This window comes from Odontesthes bonariensis, chromosome 16, assembly GCF_027942865.1.
Source record: "Odontesthes bonariensis isolate fOdoBon6 chromosome 16, fOdoBon6.hap1, whole genome shotgun sequence".
Lineage (NCBI taxonomy): Eukaryota > Metazoa > Chordata > Actinopteri > Atheriniformes > Atherinopsidae > Odontesthes > Odontesthes bonariensis.
This window is the reverse complement of record NC_134521.1, coordinates 10,875,784-10,896,394: the sequence shown is the minus strand read 5'-3', so window position 1 is coordinate 10,896,394 and position 20,611 is coordinate 10,875,784. Positions and strand designations below refer to the sequence as shown.

Here is a 20,611-nt window from a genome sequence, read left to right as displayed (position 1 = left end):
TTCACCCGACTATTTTCATCTCATGCAGCTGTGGGGACCTTTTTCCTCCTTGCTGTAATCACCAGAGATTAAGTCAGCTGTGGTCTGAAACTGTTCAATGTGACAGCAAAAGTTTTTCATCAAGTAAAAGAACAAATTTAGTTCCTTACAAGACTGCTGAGTAGGATTTTCAAACAAATAACTAAACTGAAATGAAGGAGTTTTAAGTGTAAAAGTGGCTTTGACCTGATAAAATCCCCTATTGGTCTAATATTTGAGATTATTCCAGATTAGACCAAAAACTAGTTATTCCACATTAAACTAAATGTTCACGACAGGTCTGTGACAGCCTTGTGAATCTTTTCATTAATGTGTTTATATGTGTAACACCGCAGAAAGTCTTTACTTTACGAATTAAGTCTTAATGTATAAGAAGAAAAATAAGTGCTGCAATATTCATCAGATTTGACTCTAAAATGTAGTGAAGCAGAAGTGAACGGTGGCCGAAAACTGAGCTACTTCGGCGCTTAAGTATAATGTCTTAGTAACTGCATTTAATTTATTACTAACACTAATAAACGTTAATGGAAATGTCAAGAAAAAGAATTTGGCCCGGAACTATTTATTTACACTTTGTTTCAGTCGGAACAATGTATTGCACACAAGCCGCGCTCTGGTGGCTGAGGATAAATAACTCCGATGTTATCCTCAAACCGGAGCTTGTAGACATTGGCGAATTAAAGTCTGCAAGACGTTTTCATTCATTTGTGAGAGTTTGGTTAGTTTGAGTGTTTCCGGGTGGAGTTGGTGACATTTTCAGAGGCGCGTGCACGCGTACCTGCTTTAGCTTGCTCTCAGTAGATGACAGATAATGGTCCAGTCCTGTGTGGATGTAGTGTGGGAGTGAAATACTGAACCCCCACCCCGTTAACTCTGGCTCAGAGAGATGCCGCCAAACAAACGAGTACAGAAGAAAACGCTCAAACTGGAGTGCGAGTGGGGCTCGTGTCAAGAGTCGTTCAGTCAGATGGAAAACTTTTGCAGGCACGCGGAGGGTCATCTGACAGCTCTAAACATGGAGGAAGACGAAGAAGCAGAGGGTGAGTTCAGTTAAAATGTTTTTTTTTTTTAAGAACTTTAGTCTCCTCAAATTGTCAGACAGTCATTTAATGCAAGTGATTCCAAAACAGGTGATACAATTGGTGCATTTATGTACCTTAAACACTGGGCCCCTTTAGGTGCTTCTTAGCCTTAAAGTGTTGCTAAAGAAGGGTGTGATGCCTGCTAATGCGGTGCTTTTGTCAAGGTGAGAGAAACTGCCTGTGGAGAGACTGTGGCTTCTGCTCTGTGGAGGGATCCGAGGAGCTGCGGCGACACCTGTTCTTCCACTGTTACCACACCAAGCTGAAGCAGTCGGGTCAGCAGGTCCTGGACGCGCAGCCTGACATCGGAAGCTGCTCCATCGCCTTCCACAACCGCAACATCATTCCTGAAATCCCAGACAACTTCACCTGCCTTTGGGAGGAGTGTGAGGTAAGACCGGTGTTACACCAAATTCTGCGACCCATCATATTCTGCGACCACATTGGGCGACAGCGTACATTCCTCTGTATGTACGTCTTGAGGACCAGCAAGAAGAAGAGTATTAACGTCAACTACGTAGCACTAATATGGGTACGCTGAACACAGTGAGACGGACCATCGCGTTCAATTGCTGTTGTTTACATATTTAAACCCAAAATAGCCTTTTAATAAATCGGTAAATGATTAATAAATGTTTCCAAGTGCTTTGTTGGGAGGGATATTGGGTTCAAAACGGGTTCTAATATTCTAATACTTTCTTCTAATACACTGACCTTACTGTAATTTACCCTAAATAATATCACAGCTCAATACAACTATGTTTCAGAGTTCTGCCACTTCCTCACTACAATCTGGAGGTATTTCACATAACATGGGACCCTCAAATAGCCAGTATCACAGAGGTCACAGAATATGATAACCATCATATTCTGTGACCTCTGTGATACTGGCTATTTGAGGGTCCCATGTTATGTGAAATACCTCCAGATTGTAGGGAGGAAGTGGCAGAACTCTGAAACATAGTTGTATTGAGCTGTGATATTATTTATGGTAAATTACAGTAAGGTCAGTGTATTAGAAGAAAGTATTAGAATATTAGAACCCGTTTTGAACCCAATATCCCTCCCAACAAAGCACTTGGAAACATTTATTAATCATTTACCGATTTATTAAACGGCTATTTTGGGTTTAAATATGTAAACAACAGCAATTGAACGCGATGGTCCGTCTCACTGTGTTCAGCGTACCCATATTAGTGCTACGTAGTTGACGTTAATACTCTTCTTCTTGCTGGTCCTCAAGACGTACATACAGTTAATACTCTTCTTCTTGCTGGTCCTCAAGACGTACATACAGAGGAATGTACGCTGTCGCCCCTTGTGGTCGCAGAGGTCGCAGAATATGATGGGTCGCAGAATTTGGTGTAACACCGGCAGTGACACCTTAAAGGGATAGTTCGCCTCTTTTGACATGAAGCTGTATGACATCCCATATTAGCAACATCATTTATGAACATTTTCTTACCCCCTGCTGCGTCCTGTGAGCCGATTTCCAGCCTCGTTTTGTCGTTGACAAGGTAGTCCGGCTGATTGGCTGGGGCTTAAAAAATAAAGCGTTTTGCTTCTCAAAACAATATGCGTTCAAAAGAGTAATACATTTGCATCACAAAATCGTTCTCCAGGAAAAAAAGTCAGACCTCACAATGCTTGGTGCTATTTTCTCTCCCTTCGTATCACTGTGTGCTGCGTAGACCGAAGTGCAGACCGAGCAGTCCCCAGCAAACACCGTAACAGGTGCAGCAGGCGGCAGCACGCAGTGATACAAGGGAGAGAAAATAGCGCCAAGCGATTGTGAGGTCTGACTTTTTCTGGATGAACGATTTTGTGATGCAAATGTATTACTCTTTTGAACGTATAATGTTTTTAGAAGCAAAACGCTTTATTTTTTAAGCCCCAGCCAACTAGCCGGACTACTTTTGTCAATGCCAAAACGAGGCTGGAACTCGGCTCACAGGACGCAGCAGGGGGTAAGTCAAATTTAATAAATGATGTTGCTAATATGGGATGTCATACAGCTTCATATCAAACTAAGAACTATCCCTTTAATTCGTTTGAAGCCTTTTTACTCTTTAACTAAATATATTCCTTGTTTCTTCTTTCTGTTCATATTTGCTAAAGCAACCACCGTTTGAGAACCCAGAGTGGTTCTATCGGCATGTGGAGATGCACAGCCTGTCCATAGATGTACCAACAGGAGACTGTGAGTTCCCAATCCGCTGTGGATGGAAAGGTATTTAACACCTCAAACTCATACAGCTGACATCCAGTTTTTCAGCAGCGCTCGGGTTGTTCAGTCTACGTTCTGTCGCTATCTTTCTCCAGACTGTGAAGCGACGGCAAAAGGGCGTCCTAAGTTGCGGGAGCACCTGCGCAGCCACACGCAGGAGAAAGTGGTGGCGTGTCCAGGCTGTGGGGGGATGTACGCTAACAACACCAAATTCTTTGACCACATCATACGGCAGAGCGCCATGGAAGGTGACGTCTGTTGGAATGACGAGAGGAAGGCTAACAGATTCGAGTTTCACAATCGAGTAATCTTTGCTTTGTGTGTTTGTGTTTGTGCTGCAGGTCAGAGGTTCCAGTGTTCTCACTGTTCCAAACGTTTCGCAACAGAACGGCTGCTGAGAGACCACATGAGGACCCACGGTCAGTGTCATCGCAGTCGTGTCGCCCTCACGTTCACAGGAGCCGGTGTTATGCCGAGAAATGCATCCCCATTCGCAGGACCAGCAGGGGATGCATATTTCGACAGACCTTTGCCGAAATTTGCATCCCCTGCTGGTCATGCTTTAAAGAGAGTCTGGAATGGAATGATATAACTACATCATAAATTTGTTTATCTGATTGAATTAACAGATGTGAATTTCAACAAGTCCAAAATTGTCTCTAAAATTAAAATAATCAAATTTCATAGTTGTAGGTTCATTTTTATATTATTTCATCTGTGCTATTCTGAGTAAAGATTGATATTCATAGAAAATGTCTCCAACCGTCTTACTACAAAAGTGTTAGTCACAGCCCCTTCTTTGGAATATTTGTACAATGATAGATGAAAGAGACGCTTTAAACTGTACAATTGTCGGATTACCATAAGTGTACATGTATTCTTCATCTACATAAAGAAATGAGAAAAAAGATGAACTAATGAAACACCATTGTCAGTTGGATATTATCACTGTAACTTTATTGGATAAATGTAATAGTCCACACCTGAACCGGTTTACGCGCGCTCCAGCGACTGGGGATGCACTTCTCGGCATAACACCTGTCGAGCCGCGGTCGACTTGTATCGGTGCTTTCTCCGTGTGGACCGGACACAGTTTACCAGATTTCAGAGTTGCTCAGATATGACAAACCGTTTGTGTCTCCAACTCTTGTTAATCATTCCCAGAATGTTGCAAAAAAAGTACTTATAGATCAAATAAAAGACTTTATGAAGTTACTTTTCAGTTGGCCACATGTTTGCCTTTGGTTTTAATGAATGAAGGAATCCTTTTGACTCTGCATTATTCACAGATATGCACTTTTGTTCTGGTTTGTCTTCCATGTGATGGGGCAGTGAGCCACTACAAATGCCCGTTGTGTGACATGACCTGCCCATCGCCCTCTTCGCTGCGCAGCCACATCAAGTTCCGCCACAGTAACGAGAAGCCATACAGCTGTGACTATTGCGAATACAGGTATCGCATCGTCTTCAGCGGCACGAGCCGAGATACTGCTGCCCGTCACTCACTGGGGTTTCCTTCTTTCTTTCTTTGTAGCTGTAAGAATCTGATCGACCTGCGTAAACATCTGGACACCCACAGCAGCGACCCGGCATTCCGCTGCGACGTCCCGGGTTGTGGCTTCACCTCCCGTACGCTTGGCACCATGAAGAGTCACCACAAAAGAGAGCACGAGGTGATCCCTGAAAGAAGATTGCAGATTGGCTCTCAGATGAGCTGATTTAAAGGGATAGTTCGCCTCTTTTGACATGAAGCTGTATGACATCCCATACGAGCAATATCATTTATGAGCATTTTCTTACTCCCTGCTGGGTACTGTGAGCGAAGGTAGTCCGGCTAGTTGGCTGGGGTTTAAAAAATAAAGCGTTTTGCTTCTTAAAACAATATGTGTTCAAAAGAGTAATACATTTGCATCACAAAATCGTCCATCCAGAAAAAGTCAGACCTCACAATCGCTTGGCACTATTTTCTCTCCCTTCGTATCACTGCGTGCTGTGTAAACTGTGCAGACCGAAGTGCAGACCGAGCAGCAAACACTGTAACAGGCGCGGCTGTCGGCAGGCGGCAGCACGCAGTGATACGAAGGGAGAGAAAATAGCGCCAAGCGATTGTGAGGTCTGACTTTTTCTTGGACAACGATTTTTTCTTAATGCAAATGTATTACTCTTTTGAACGCATATTGTTTTGAGATGCAAAAGGCTTTATTTTTTAAACTCCAGCCAACTAGCCGGACTACCTTCGTCATCGCCAAAACGAGGCGGAAACCCGTCTCACAGGACACAGCAGGGGGTAAGAAAATGTTCATAAATGATGTTGCTAGTATGGGATGTCATACAGCTTCATGTCAAAAGAGGCGAACTATCCCTTTAGTGTCATTCTATAAGTTTGTAATGTTGTTTTTCTTTTTCTAATAACCAGAGGAGCTTTTCAGCTCGTTACAAATGCCACGTGTGTGGCCAGTGTTTCACCCGTGGAAACAGCCTAACTGTCCACCTGCACAAGAAGCATCAGTTCAAATGGCCCTCTGGACACCCCAGGTTCAGGTAAATCGTCACTTTATACAAATACGGTAACCTCTGATTTTCATGTGTTGATTTCGAGCCTTTGTTATCCCGTCAGGTACAAAGAACACGAGGACGGTTTCATGCGACTGCAGCTCATTCGCTACGAGAGCGTGGAGCTCACAGAGCAGTTGATGAGGGAGAGACAAAAGAGGCAAGTGGAGGACGATGATGACGGCGGCCACGCTGAGGGTCAGCAGCTGGAGGGCGAAGGTGCTGCAGCAGCTGCCTCAGAGGCGCAGGTGGAACTAAGAGGGGTGCTGCTGGAGGAGCAGAGGACTGAGGAGCTGGCCGTCGGCACTGAGGAGGGAGGCCAGGGAGAGGGCATGCTGTACGTCCTCACAGGAGGTTTTACACAGGCGGGGGAGAACTCTGTCCTGCTGCAGCTCCAGGATGGAGTCCAGGAACAGGCGATGCCGGTGGAATGACCCGACCTCTATCCTGTACGTGGCAGAACTTTGTGTAGCTGTGCAGTTTCTCAGATACATGGAATACTTTAGAGAGCCTACATTAGGTAATTAATTTATTAATTTGCTAATGTTAACCATGTTTGCCAGTATTTTAAACACTTTTATTATTTATTGTGTCATTATGAAACATCATGAGACGAGTGAGACGCTGTGGGCTCGATTCAGCCACAAAACTTTTTAAAGTTCATGAGCTTTTAACACTGATTGACCCAAATGTGTGGAGCCCAGCAAAGAGGACTCTGTTGATGAGCATGCTCTGTCTGCAACTTGAATAAACATCTGAAACCTTTTTTTCTGTGTTGCACAGTAAAGCGTTTTCTTCAGCTTTGAAACCTTTGCAGGCGTTCAGTCGGTGTTTATCTGTAATGTTTCTGGATCTCACGGCACGCTCTGTCTTCAAAGCAGACCATGCACGTAATCTGGAGTAAATACTGTTGTTTTCCTAGTTTGGGAACATTTGATGCAACTGAAAATGTTGTGTGGTCTTCATATCTCGAGCTGCAGCCGGATGACAGAGGAAGGATCTGTTGGACCCTCACAGGCTGACGTAGACTGAAATATTTACACCACGTGGAGCCGTACCAACAAAGCAGGGCATGCAGGAGCCTTTAATCGCCGCTCTCTTGCCTCCACCCTCAGTTTCTTCTATTATGGCGCCCCCTGCTGAGTGTAAATGCTCTACTCCAAGCTGAGAGTTGGATATAATGGGCCCTTTGTTCATCTTAAATGTATTGACCAGACTGGGCGAGACTCTCTAAAAGTATTTACTGTATAATATTATGATATTATTGTTATGTAATGGTTAAACTGCTGTGATTGGTTGATTTAATAACCCCTCAGTCTTGAGGAGATTAATCAACCATTTTGACCAGTTGTTCATTTACCGTAGACCGTGTATATTTGTGGTGTTTGTTGGACAAATTCAGCAACTTAATGTCATAAATGACTGTTCTTCGCCATATTTAATGTTCCACAGACAAAGAACCACAAATCAACCAAGAAATGTGACCATTTCATTGTCAATTTTGGTAAGTAGGGAGACTGAGCACATACTTATTAAACAGAAACATCTAATGCTGTGTTGGCTATGTTATGATGAGATGCATACAGAATCATACCCTTAGCCTTCTTCATACCTGGCCATCCCTTCATCCTTTTCAAAGCCTTATCAAGTGACTTAAATCATGACCAAGCTTTGCCAAAGCCTCGACTGTAGACTGCAGTGCACAGCATTACCTGGGTGTAGAAGATTAGGCAGCACACACACAGCTTAGTTTAAATGTGACTCCGACTCCCTGCTTCCTTCAGTGGATGCAGCTCTGCTGGGACGGGTTCACGTGGCTTCATTCTTTTGACTTCATCTTGTGCAGTCCTCAGATGAATATGTTAATTTTTCACAGAAGGTAACGGAATCAGAAGATGGGCGCCATGTTGTTAAATGCGGTGCTGCTGCTGTTGTTTGGGTCCTCCCAGAGAGGGATTTCTCAGTTGCCTGAGTGGAATGCAGAGCTGGAAGTTAGTGGTACGATCTTTCTCCAGTGTAATGTTTTTTTTCAATCATTTTCTGCCTTTAAGTCACAGAATTACCTAAATGCATTGTGGGAGCAGGTTTTATAAATCCACACAACAGTTTCTAAATGAGGCTTCCATTAAAAGGCTTGTAACGTTGATTAAGGATGCGCCCGTTTGTCTCGCTCTGGGGTGTGAAGAAGCAAATGAAAATGTTTTTATGCAGGGGAGACGGAGTGGATTCCCCAACCGGAGATTGTGGACAACACATACTGGTCTGGGTCAACACCCATTTGTGTAGGAGGCTGTAAGGCACGCCACCGGGAGCTGAGAAGAGATCGATGTGGAAACTCTACCTGCTGCTGGCTCGGCTACAAGTCCCTCTGCAGAGGTAAGTTTCAATGGGCAAACTATTGCCGCTGTCCCGTAACAAAGCCTAAGGCCTTGCTTTGCATTCTGTTCTCTTTATTTGTCAGTGAACTGTGGGAGGCCTGATGTGGACCATAATGGGGTGGTGTACGGTAATGACTGGTGGGTGAGCTCTGTGGTGAGGTACACCTGTCGCTCTGGCTTCATGCTGGTGGGAAACTCCACCAGATCATGCCAGGCTAATGGCCTGTGGACCCCGAAACCCACCTGCCTCCGTGAGTAAACACCAACCACAATGACAAAGGCTTCCCAAGCAAACTTCTCAGCATTTCTGCCTACCTCTTAGGGATGTGTCAGCGGGGGCGCGTTGAAATCAGTGAGCGTGAGCTGAATGGGACATGCAACTCCACCTGCGCATATAAGAGCTACTTTGGCCCACCCAAACAAGGCTGCTCTTGGATAGACAACTGCAGGAAGAAGGAGACGGGCTGGAAGTGGTTCTTTGCACAGTGTGTCCCTTGCATTTGTGACTGTGCTTTAGCATGCGGTGAGTAGCCTTCTGTCACAAATTCTGACTGGTGAACAGATGCAACATGAGCATGTTGCACTGTCTTAAAGAACAAAAATAGACCTAATGTGCTTTGTTGCTGCTTTGAAGATGCCTTTGCCATCTTTTTGTGAGGTACTTTTTGGGCTTTCTATTTCTAGCATCCGTGGGCTAAAAACACAAGAAAAGAAGTCGACGGCGCAGAGAGAGACTTCAGAGGAAGAGGAGACGCAAACTGTTTTGACTGCCTAAAACATGGATGCTTTAAGACACAAATTACAAACTCTGAAACACTCTCCCATTTAGACGTGCCTGAGGTTCAAATCTTGGTCAACGAAAGCTGCTAAATTCAGTCAACACATGTGATCAAAGGGGGCAAGAGGGTCAGACAAGAAAAGAAAAAAACGAGGACAAATTGAATCGCATGAAATGTTGTCAACGTTGCTCCTCTGAACACGTGTGCTCGTCTCTTCAGGAAAGAAAGAAAAGTTGAAAACACAGATTAGGATCTCTGCCTCACTCCTCCTACTGTTCGTCCATCCGTCTAAGAAGGAGCTGAGACCTTAATCTTGTTACAGAGTGTGCATCTGTGGCTACGGGGTCAGTGTGTTGTATACCTTAGCTACAGATTATGCTGATAGGTGGTGTAGTATGTGTACTCTGTAATTACTGATTGTGAAAAATAGTGCAATCTTTATTTTTATATATTGTAGAATGATTGATGTTGGTGTTGGTGTGTTGAAATGAATAAAACAAACAAAAAAACTGCTGAAGACAGTTTAATCACAGTTTAAAGGTTGCATACATCTTAACTACAGTCCATTTTTTATTTTAATGCCGAGATACTGATAGATTTAGAGAGACTGATACTGACTTGTGCGTTTAAGGGATCACGTTACTCCTGAAAACCACTAGATGTTGCCGTTGTGTTCCTTCTTTCACAGCATTGCACGACATCTGATGTTGCACCAGCATGCACTTTATAGCAACATGTACACTGACAACTGTGTTAGCAAAAAGAAAAAGCTTGCATCTGATGCAGGAGAGTTTCTGCTGATCATTCAGCGCTGTTGGGGGACCAGGAGCTGAACCTCAGGATGATGTGCTCATTTTCTTTAGGTGTGTAGCAGCCAATTCCTGTGAAAAAGGACATGTGGCGTCGATATTTATGTCTGTGCAACCCAAAGTGCTTGTTTCAGCTATTAACACTTCACAGGTGCTCACTCCATAACTAAAAAGACAGATACACAAAACAACAATGCTGCCACCCAACATAGTAAAGCAGTAGCCTAAGTGAAAGAACAACCAATTCTCCTGCCACATTACGGCTCATTAAGTCTTCCTCGGATATTTTATGCCGAAACTCTGGGGAGGATACTCACCCACATCCAGTCTGGTGTACTCTCCATAGCTTTCGGAAAGGAGCTCCCAGTATGTGTTCTCATTCTCATCTCCAGCCACGCCGTTCACACTTTCCAGAAACGGGCCAAAGTCCGGGTGCTCCTTCACTGTGAACCTGGCAACACAGAAAGTCAGGGCATCACTCCCGAAAGCTGAAATAGGTTATCGCCAGCTTAAAAACATAGCTTGGCCCTCCTTTAAGGATAAAGAATAAAGAAGTGGACGTATTAAAGGGGATCTCATTGGTTGTCTTACTTGAAGCCTTGCTGTGTATCCTGCAGTCTCCTCATAGCTCCAATCAGCACCCCCCCCTCCACCATAGAGATGGCATAGGACTCAGGAGTCAGGTTGGACAGATCATTCTCCACAGTCACCCTGACAGGTAGAGACGCTGGACCTGCACACAAAGTCACAATGATGCGCTGCGTCTTACACACAGAAGAAACATATTCTCCTAAATGTACCTTTGTTGGCGAGACCTCCTTGTGCCAGCAACAGAAGAAAGCCGACGGAGAGCAGAGTGGCTGGACCGGGTGCCATGGTGTGAGCTCTTTTCACTCAGGTATACCTCTATGAACACACCACCTTGGTACTTATAGGAGGCCGAACCCACATTTGTCCCAGAGGACTCTTACAGTGTTTGCCAAGCCATTTCTGTAAAGTTTAAACAAGTCACCGCCTGAAATGAAAACCAACACAGGTTCTCTTATCTCACAAAGGAGACCGCCACCTACTGTTAATGTGTCCTTCATGAACAAAGAAGCTGTTAATGATTAGTAATTGATTAATGATCGCGATTGTTTCCCCTGAATGGTGAGATTGAGAATAATAACTGTTAATGCTCCAAATGCAAACCTTTGTTAATTTTTCAGAAAATGTAAGAAATATGATCTATTTATTTTCAACACTAGAAGATTATTATGCAGCTAGGTTTAATAAACTGTAACCCAAACATGTAGTCTTATCAGTTAAGCTTGAAATGACCTTTCAACACATTTCTAATTGCCTGATAGACTCTTGAGTCAACCTGACACATTCAAAATAACATTGTAATTGTCCGTTGTGTGAGAGATTGGTCCTGGTTGATAACATTAGCAGTTATAAGAGGCTAAATCATTCGGAGAGAAATAGGTTTGTGTGCTGAGAGTGTGCATTGGGCGACTTGAGAGTACGTTTTAAATTAGTCTGATTAAGAAGCAGGTGCGATTGGCTAAAAATGGTTTTGATCTCCTCTCAGGGGGTGATGTAAGGCATGTAGGACCCGCTTGAACGCGAGTAACCCCGGCTGTTTTGCCGAAAATAACCCGGGCACTGCAGCATCAGCACCAGGCAGCTGCGCAGGTGCGGCCTTTAAAGAGACAGCGGGGCCCCAGTTTCACCAAAAATCTTCCCGGCTGTCAGCAGCCAGTTGACATCAAAGTTGATTAATCTGCATCAGAAGGCAGCTGAGTGGCAAATCTGACGTTATTCACCAAACAGTTTCTTTCAATCCGTTATTTTCATACCCATTTATCTTATTAGGACACAGACAAAGTAATCCCAGGAAAAAAATGGAAGACCTAAAATGTTTCCATTTGCTACAGAGAGGCTGATTCAATGAGGCTATTTCTCTCCGAATGATCAGAATTCATTTAACTAACTGGAGTAATTCCAACTTTAAGGTCTGTGTCCAAGCTTTGGATCAACAGCTTCCTTAAACCCCCCTTCACAGATACTTGGATTTCTATTAATTAGTGTGAGTGTGTTAACAGATCTCCTTTTTTAAATCTTAGAACATGATGTATTTCTTGCCCTAGCATCTTGCCAGCAACGCCCTGTATCCCAGACCAGCGTGGCTCCACGCAGACGCACCAGCCGGTGAAAGAGGATAACGGCGGCTGCAGTTGATGCTGCTGAGGCATCTGCAGCGCTTTCTGGCTGATTTCAGATTATCCCGGGTGTCAGGGGATGAAGACTGTCATCCTCACCTCTGCTAAGGATGTATGTGAGCAATCTGGGCGACTTCGATACGGACGGATTTCATGAAAGGAATTACCTCTGCGAGGGGAAACATGAAGCGCGTTCTCTTTTCCTGGCGATTCTCGGGGATGCAGTCATAGTTTGAACCCGGCCGGACGTGATTTTAATCTCAGGGGCTGCTGTAGTGGATGCAGGATGATGAGCGCCGCACCCCGTGAAATACTAATCAGGAGACTACAGCTCGGTCCTTCCATGTCCCACAACCGATCCGGATTTTTGCTGGACTGTGGCGCACCGTGAGCATCTTGATTATTTAGTGTTGTTTTGCTTTACTGGCCGGGACTGTAGCCCACTGGTGGGAGGACTGGTGTTGGACGGTTGGGGCTGTTTCGGCTGAGGAGATCAACTGAGCTGTTGCTGTTGCTCTCACTAAGAGGAGAGAACCTGAGCTGAGCTGCTCAGCTGCTCATTTCAACACACAACAATAAGTATGTTCAATCTTTGCGTGTGTGCGTGTGCGTGTGCAATGCAGCTCACTGTAGGATTGACTGGTGAGGCCACTTCATGTGTTCTCAGAAGATTTCACGTGCTATGACTCAATATTCATACAAAGTAACTTTCCCCGATTGCTCTGTTATTTTCTGGGTTATATGGCGTGTTTATAGGGAATACATAGTGTGTGTTATATGTGTGTTTTCATTGTCGTTAGTTTGCTGTTAACAGGTGCTTTAGAGGAGCATCCCATCACTGACAAGTCATAGCAGAGGGCAGAGTCTCCGCACCACTGCAAGCCCCCCCCCCCCGTTTTTTTCTCCCCTTCTTCTTCAGATACATTTCAAAACCATATTTCATCCTCTTAGAGGGGACTTTTACTATGGCTGTGTGGTGCTCACGTGTCATGCTTTGGGAGCTGCACATGACCAAACATGGAGGCCTTATTCCGACGGAGAGGCCATTAAAGTCCGTCGGTGTCTTGCACGGATTATAAGCGGGCTGCTAATGGAAATTCGCTAATGGCAGGGTGATCAATAAAAGCCATGGTCAATTTCATCACTGCTCGTCTTTGCATGAGGATATTTTATTACACAGAGACAACACTGGTTCACGGAGATAGTAGACAGTGGCTGGAGAATACTACAGGACTGCAGTGCATTGTGTGGCTGTGCTTTCATGCGTTGGAAATATGTGCAGTTTTGATTTGGAAAGTTGCTCCCATGCATTTGTTGGTGCTGGTGTTATGTCTTAATTCTAAATATTGACTGTATTACATACTAACCAGCCACAGAATTATATCTTTTAGGGAGGATAAATGTGCCTGAACTGATCACAGCTTCAATGTTGATGTTGAATAGATGATTTCACATTGTTTCTATATGCATAGGTAGTACTGTGCACTGTTTATTTAGATAAAAAAAATAGCTGATAGGAGCCCTAAATGGATAGATAGTTATCATTATGCACATTGGGCAGTTTCTTGAGCATTTCTAGGGTATTTGAACAGAAGTTGTTTTCTTTTGATCTGTCCCAGTAAATTATTGGTGTGTGAGATTGAAAAGAACATCAACACTCTTCATTTTCTGAGTATTTCTTCATATCTATCAAATTGGGGGTAAAACTGCAGTGATTTTCCAATCTCATAAACCAATGTTTTCGTCACAATAGAACATAGAAGACGAATGTTGAAGTTGAGATATTTTACTATTTCATGAAAAACATTAGTTCATGTTGAATGTCATAGCAGCAACTCATCTAAAATGGGAGCGGGTCATGTTTACGATTGTGTAGCATCTGTGTAGCATCCCTTCTTCTTCTAACAACAGTCTGTAAACATCTGGAAACTGAGGAGACCAGCTGTTGGACCTTTGGAAGAGGATGGTTGCCCCATTCTTGATTCTGACTGCTCAGCAGTCCTGGTTCTGTATTTAATCATGCATCAGATGTTTAATTTGATGAAAGGTCTGGACTGCAGGCAGGTCAGTCCAGCACCTGGACAGCTCTAACATGAAGCCATGCTGTTGTAAAAGATGCAGTATACGGTTTAGCACTGTCTTGCTAAAAATATTCAATGTCCTCCAAGTTTCTCTGAATCTTTTTATCTTTTTCTCACCACTTTTTGAGATGCAGTCTTTTGCAGATTGCTGAACTTCTGCCCATCTTTGCTTCTGAGAGATTCTGAGATATTTTGTCTCTCTAAGTTCTCTTTTATGCTGCTGCCATCAAATTCAAGATGAGCTAATATTTTTCATGAAATAGTAAAACGTCTTACTTTCATCATTTGAGATGGGGATTTTTTTTTCACTTGACTTGTAGAAACCATTATTCTTTAGATTTATCATTTAAACCTTTAATCTGTTTGAATCCATCCTTATTTTGTCTTTGATTCGATCAAAAAAGAGGAGAATACACACTTTTAATTTGCGCCTCTACAAACCTTAATCTGTTAATTGTAAGAATCTTTGTTTATTGCAAGAATTGGATGCACCTTAAGTGACTAATTGTTACTTTCTGTAAGTCAAAAAGCAATCGACTTTCACCTGATTGAAAGCAATTAATACTTGTTTATCATCAGTGTCATTATACTAATATAGTTCTGATTGTACACTGATATTAGTGAAGCAGTGTGTTGTTTCGGTTCAAAAATATTGGAAGGCTCATACATCATCAGGCACTTCATGGCTTACGCTTCAGACAGGCCGCCTCGTCTAGCAGGGAATTCACGAGAATCAGCAGTACTGGAGTGTAAGTGTGCTGCAGGGCTGAAACCGGATCTCCTGCTCCTCACAAGCTCATTCGCTTCAAGCAGCCGGTCCACAGAATAAACAGTAATCAGATCATGTCCAGCACCTTGTTTTCAGATGACTGCAGTCAGAGTGAAATCATTCTTGGAACACACCTTTGTAATGTGATGTCAGAGGAGACAATGATTTCCTATCGAGGCCCATTAGTCAATACACCGATTATGATGTCACTGAAATGAATCATAGGTCATCAATGAAATTCCTTGTTTAGTGGACATTGTTCAGTTGGATTTCATTTCAGCTGATCTGGTTTATTGCAGTGTCAGTCACAAGCCTTATTTCACATTGAATGTCTCTGTCAGCCATACATGTGTCCGTCCCCCCCCCCCCACACACACACACACACTCATGTTACTGATAAATGATGAATTCAGGTCAGAATAAGTATTATTCCCTTTTTGTCCTAACGCTTAAATCAAATCATAAAGGTTTTTTCTGTAGAATATCGGTGATGGAGACTCACTTTCAAGATTTTCTCAAGTGAATATCAATTAGCATCTGAGGTGATCCATATGTGAATATGTAGAGCTTATAGGCAGCACTTCACTCTCTTCTTTTGGATCTGTCCTCCTTTGCAGCCTTTCATCATGGCCGAGAAAACACTGGAGCAGGGCTCGGTCAGCATCCCCATGGAGGAGACAAAACTCCCAGGAGGAGCTCCCCCGGAGGCGCCACTGCTCATCCACCTGAAGAAAGTGGAGAACCACATCACGGAGGCTCAGCGCTTCTCCCACCTCCCACGCCGCTCTGCTGTGGACCTGGAGTTCAATGAGCTCTCTTACACCATCCGGGAGGGTCACTGGTGGAGGAGGAGAGGTACTGCAAGCTCAGCTCACATAAATAAAAATGATTGATGAGCAAGCAAACAAACCCATGATGATCAATATTTGGAGATCAGAAACATTAAGGGCTGACATTTATATCAAAAGGCCTATTTGCCTTCTTGGCGCTATTCTTTTTCCTTCCTCTCCATTGTTGTGACACATATAGCCCAGCCCAGTTGTTACACCTACACTTACAGATTTCCACCATGTTGGAGCAGCCAGTGAGCCTGCGAGCTTTGCTGCACTCAGCAGAGTTTAGACATAGTAAATAATTTATACTTGCGGTTGGCACACTGCTCACATCTCTTTTCCCTGTGTTGTGTGACGATAGGCGGTGGCTGCGAGTCAAGCCCATGATTGATCTGCTCATGACATTCGAACGGTATATGAACTCACCAGACTTATTAAACGATTAACCCCCAGTCTTTGGCTGCCTCTGCTTGGCAAATAACCTGTCCTCTGCAAATGATCCCATTCAGCTGCCCTCGCTATGTATATTTTGGAGGCTGAGAATGGGAGACTTCAGAGGAATCCTTTATTCATATTCTCCACATGGCATCCTTGGAAATCCGCCGCCACATGATGCATTGCAGGTTGTGTTATTTTTAGTCTTGTGTAATATTGATGTGTATTATGAAAGCCAGACGGAGGAGTGTCTGCTGTAGCATTGTCAAGCCTGAATGTATGTAGTGTATTAATGAGGAGAATTAGGTACAGGGAGAAAAACAGTGAAGGTCTTTGGAGCTGAGATCAATAAATCAGCTTTTGTTTGTGCGTTGAAGAACTGGCTGGCCTTCATTAGTCAGAATCAACCTGTGATCTCCACGTTTTGGCCTTTTCTCCCTGGGGTTCCTTCTTCAGCCCATCAGGCTGATGATTTGTGAACAGAAAGTCGCTCCTTCAGTCCTGCTGCAGTCAGTCGGATTTATTTTTCAGTTTGGGGGGTTGGTGGCTGAGTGGGAGAACCTCTGCTTCTCACAAAAGCAGAGGAGCATTCAGGTGTCCAGCTTTGTGTTCAGATCATTTCTGACCATCTCTGTGTTGTTTGGCTGCTGCACATTTTCTTTTCCTTCCATCTACAAGAGTAACAGATACCTGTAACCACCTGAACTGGCTTCTGTGAGGCTACTTTATATCCGGACTGCAGGATTATTGTCTGAGCCTGCTAAATACAAGTTTTGTGCGATTTGATCATTCTTAATTTTAGAATTACAATTTTTTTCAGTTTGGTTGTGTTTATGAGCTGCCAGTTCAAAGTAGAAAGTCAACCTGGGGCAATTTAAAGGGAAACCCAACAATTCCCTTTAAGCACACTATTGCTGATAGTTGGTAGATGAGATTTTTTTAACAGGCAGGTCCCTCTGGTTGAGCCAGACACAAGGTTGGTGTTCATCCGCCTGTAAACTGCCTGTTAGTTTGAACTCAAGTTATGTAACTAAGCAGCTGAGCATAGTGTGGGCAGTTTGGGTTAATTTCCTCAGTCATATTATCTAGTGTAGTGTATCAGAACATTCCTAATTTTACAACCTGGTTGGTTCAAGCAGGTTGTAAAGTTAGGGGAATACAGTATCATGTGAACTTATTACACTGTGCCATTATCTATTGAACAAACAACTAAGACTAAATGCAGAAGCAGTGGGTGAAAAAGTAAGTAAAGTCTTACTGATTTAAGAGATATTAAGAGCGTAAGTGGAAGCCAGACGCTGCAAATCAAACACTCTTGATGAACTGATCATCAGTAAGTAGGATCATCTCTATAAAAGCAGAAGTTTCGGCAGTGTTCTGGGCTGCAGGCTTCATGTGTGCGTTGACACAATGTCAAGGAGGAAAGACATCAGCAGGGATCTTAGAAAAGCAACTGTTACAGGACACCGTTCTGGGAAGGGTCGTGAGACTTAAGAAGGTAGCCAGTCTACCCAGAAGTGAACGTCCCAGGAAGTTCACTCCAAGGTCGAAGGCCCTGCAATGCTTAACGAAACTGAAAAAACCCAAGAGCTACATCTTAGACTTTACAGGCCTCAGTTAGCATGTTAAATGTTAAAGTTCCTGACAGTACAAATAGAAAAAGACTGAAAAAGTGTGGCTTGTTTGGAAAGACTGCAGGAGAAAGCATCTTCTCTCTAAAAGGAACATGGCAGCACAGATTAGGTCTGCTAATTTGGATCTGATCAAACCACAAGACTTCTGGACATGTTCCTTGGACAGATGAGACCAAAACAAAGATTGAAGAAGATCAAACAAGGCATATGACAACAAACATCTCTTAACAACTGTAAAACATAGTGAAGGGATGATGGTTTGAGCTTGTTTTGTGGCCACAGGACCCAGGTTGACCATGAACTCCTCTGGATACCAAAGTATTCTAGAGTCAAATGTGAGGTCATCTGTCCGACAGCTAAAGCTCGGCTCAAACTGGGTCATCAACAGGACAATGATCCCAAACACAGCAGAAGATCTACAGCAGAATGTGTGAAAAAGAAAAGAATCAAGGTGTTGCAATGGTCCAGTCAGACCTTAACCTGACTGGCTGTGGTAGATAGAGATAGATAGATAGATACTTTATTGATCCCGAAGGAAATTCAAGCATCCAATAGCAGATATAATAAAGCAATAAAAATGTTTATACAATTATAAACACTTTAAAAACAATCTAAGAATTTAAAAAACAATTTAAAAAATTACAGTTTAAAAATATATGGGACCTTAAGAGAGCTGTTCATACATGAATATCTGCATATTCGTATTTAAACTAATGCAACTTCTTTACAACATTTTATAGAAGTGGGCCAAAAGTCCTCCACAAAGATATGAGAGATTGATAACGTCATACAGAAAATGATTAGCTCATGTTATTGCTGATGAAGGTGGTTGGATTGTGGTTTTTTTTTGTTACATAAGAATAAAACTTAAGAATACAGATCCAAGGCAAAGCTGTCAGAGGGGAAAGACTGAGAGAAAAGGTCTAGATATAAATCTGCCTTCTCCTTCAGCACCACAGACAGCTTCATGGATTTATCATTACACAGCACAGTCAGGCCACTGACATTTCAGAGCCATGTTTGGGGCCATAGATTCTTTATTGCACAAACCTCTGTCCGATAAACGATCGATGAGTCAGGCAGAGTGGACTGTGCCCCCGCAACCTCTCTGCTGCAAGGGAATTGGTGGAATAGGCAAATAATGGCGGGGGGGTGGCCACTCTCTTTCAAATCATCTGCAGGCTGTCGTTAATTTTGAGGAATTCAAAGCCTATTCTCTGACTGTCTTATGGAAGCTGTAAATCATGTCTAATCACACAGAGACTAACACTGCTGTTCTGCTGTGTGCTTTAATAGTTAGTGATTAGTTCGGCTTTAAAAAACACATAATTTCCTTTCACCTCTGCTAAATTGTATGCAATTATGCACCTAGCAGAGAGGAAAAGGAAGAAAAAGGATGGTATGCGGCATAAACCATGATGTTTTAAGCCAATGAAGTCATTGGTGTTTTAATGTGGTTTAGTCTTTAAACTTCTGACACGATAAGTCGTGTCTTCAAATGTCTGTGTCGAGCAGGAAAAGATTACCAAGAGAGGGATACTTTAAACGTGGTATATTCAGAATAATTTCCTTTGTTGTAAGAGGGCTCAGGAAGATTGGAGCTGCATTCGATACTGTTGGCTTCTCCTGGTGAGGCCAGTCATTTATCGCTGCTGGGACGAAACCGCTGTGACCAGCTTTCATGTTGAAGGTGTTTTCCTCCCGAGGGGCATTACTGGAGAAACTAGCCAAGCTTCGAAAGGGGAAAGACGCAGGGAAGGAGGGGGGCGAGCAGGAAATGTTTACATGCCTCTGGGTGATTTAGTGCGAGTCGTCTCCCTGCACCTGCACTGACGATGGGAGGATTTTTAGAAAGACAAGTTGTCAGAGATAAAATCGCAGTTTATTTTTAGCATGCTGCATGCTTCCTTTGTCTCCCTTTGAAATGCTTTGGAATGCTCACAGTAACTCATATGTATGACCGCGATGGAAGCAATCCATGCTGATTTTATCATTTTTAAAAGAATGGTTAGGAATGCCTTTGATCGGCAGCAATAACATCTGAATCACAGCTCAGAGGATGGATGAAACAGAAGTCATAGCAACAAGGAAACTGAGCCTGCTGTCTATTAGATATTCTGATGTGGAGAAACCACTAAAAATCATCAAGAACCGACTGATAATGCTTAGTTTTCTTTGTCTGCATTTTTCCGAGTGCTCAAATGAACATAAAACGAATAAAGCAATGATCCCGTTCACTTTTCCTTCTAATTCAATTTCAACCTCGAATCTGCTGAACAGAATTAAGTGGTCGGCACTCGAGAAACCCCAGGTCTTGAACTGTCGCCTGTCAAGTTCTATTGGTGTCGAGATTTTGACAAGGACGTACAATGCATGGATCATTTTGATGCTTTGTTTAAACTGTGCAGGAGGAGTCCAGCAATAATAGAATAGAATAGAATAGAATAGAATAGAATATCTTTATTGTCCCTGATAAAACAATGTTAAAAACAGTGTTAAACAGTGAAATGAGTTTAGCATCCTCTCCCTTAGACAGTAGTTAAAAAAATAAAAAATAACACACAGTAAATTAAAAACCGTAATCGCTAAATAAATAAGAATATGTACACTGTTAAAGTGACGTGTGCAATTTGGGATGAATGGGGTGGAAATGTTCTTTTAAACATGCATTTTCCTAAAAATGTGCACAATATAGGATTTATTCTCAACCAGGAATCATTCTGTTGGGATAAAATGGGATCTTTTTGAGACTGAGAAGCATGAGAATAAAAAAATAAAAAAATGCTGT

At 43.0% G+C, this 20,611-nt stretch overlaps 3 protein-coding genes and 2 long non-coding RNA genes across 6 annotated transcripts in view; 4 read left to right on the top strand and 1 right to left on the bottom strand.

Moving 5' to 3' along the window:
* The first annotated feature begins 638 nt into the window (after positions 1-638).
* hinfp (histone H4 transcription factor) lies at positions 639-6,711 on the top strand. The gene is made up of 9 exons (XM_075487161.1): positions 639-1,079; positions 1,286-1,512; positions 3,240-3,351; positions 3,444-3,596; positions 3,690-3,767; positions 4,681-4,801; positions 4,883-5,021; positions 5,765-5,889; positions 5,966-6,711. Exons 1-9 carry the CDS (start codon positions 926-928, stop codon positions 6,333-6,335), a joined length of 1,479 nt encoding a protein of 492 aa, XP_075343276.1. The 5' UTR covers positions 639-925; the 3' UTR covers positions 6,336-6,711.
* Positions 6,712-7,781: 1,070 nt separating this feature from the next.
* LOC142401722 (uncharacterized) lies at positions 7,782-8,433 on the top strand. The gene is made up of 3 exons (XR_012773189.1): positions 7,782-7,899; positions 8,113-8,277; positions 8,363-8,433. It is a non-coding gene; the product is annotated as an uncharacterized LOC142401722 (long non-coding RNA).
* An 18-nt stretch (positions 8,434-8,451) lies between these two features.
* On the top strand, positions 8,452-9,526 carry LOC142401721 (uncharacterized). Its single transcript, XR_012773188.1, has 3 exons — positions 8,452-8,530; positions 8,602-8,802; positions 8,964-9,526. It is a non-coding gene; the product is annotated as an uncharacterized LOC142401721 (long non-coding RNA).
* Positions 9,527-9,614: 88 nt separating this feature from the next.
* LOC142402239 (cobalamin binding intrinsic factor-like) lies at positions 9,615-12,439 on the bottom strand. 2 transcript variants are annotated; one of them, XM_075487823.1, is made up of 5 exons: positions 12,239-12,439; positions 10,668-10,882; positions 10,459-10,600; positions 10,185-10,318; positions 9,615-9,939 (listed from the first exon to the last, which is right to left on the bottom strand). In XM_075487823.1, the coding sequence occupies exons 2-5, from the start codon at positions 10,741-10,743 to the stop codon at positions 9,860-9,862; spliced, it is 432 nt and encodes a 143-aa protein (XP_075343938.1). In that variant the 5' UTR covers positions 10,744-10,882; positions 12,239-12,439; the 3' UTR covers positions 9,615-9,859. The 2 variants fall into 2 exon arrangements, with proteins under 2 accessions (XP_075343938.1, XP_075343937.1); XM_075487822.1 differs by having other exon boundaries at positions 10,668-10,857.
* Positions 11,786-20,611, top strand: part of abcg4a (ATP-binding cassette, sub-family G (WHITE), member 4a) — a 31,129-nt gene continuing 22,303 nt past the window's right edge. The window contains exons 1-2 of the mRNA XM_075487821.1: positions 11,786-12,650; positions 15,539-15,776. Coding sequence (XP_075343936.1) covers positions 15,548-15,776 — 229 coding nt within the window. The 5' untranslated portion in view covers positions 11,786-12,650; positions 15,539-15,547. The remainder of the gene's footprint in view (positions 12,651-15,538; positions 15,777-20,611) is intronic.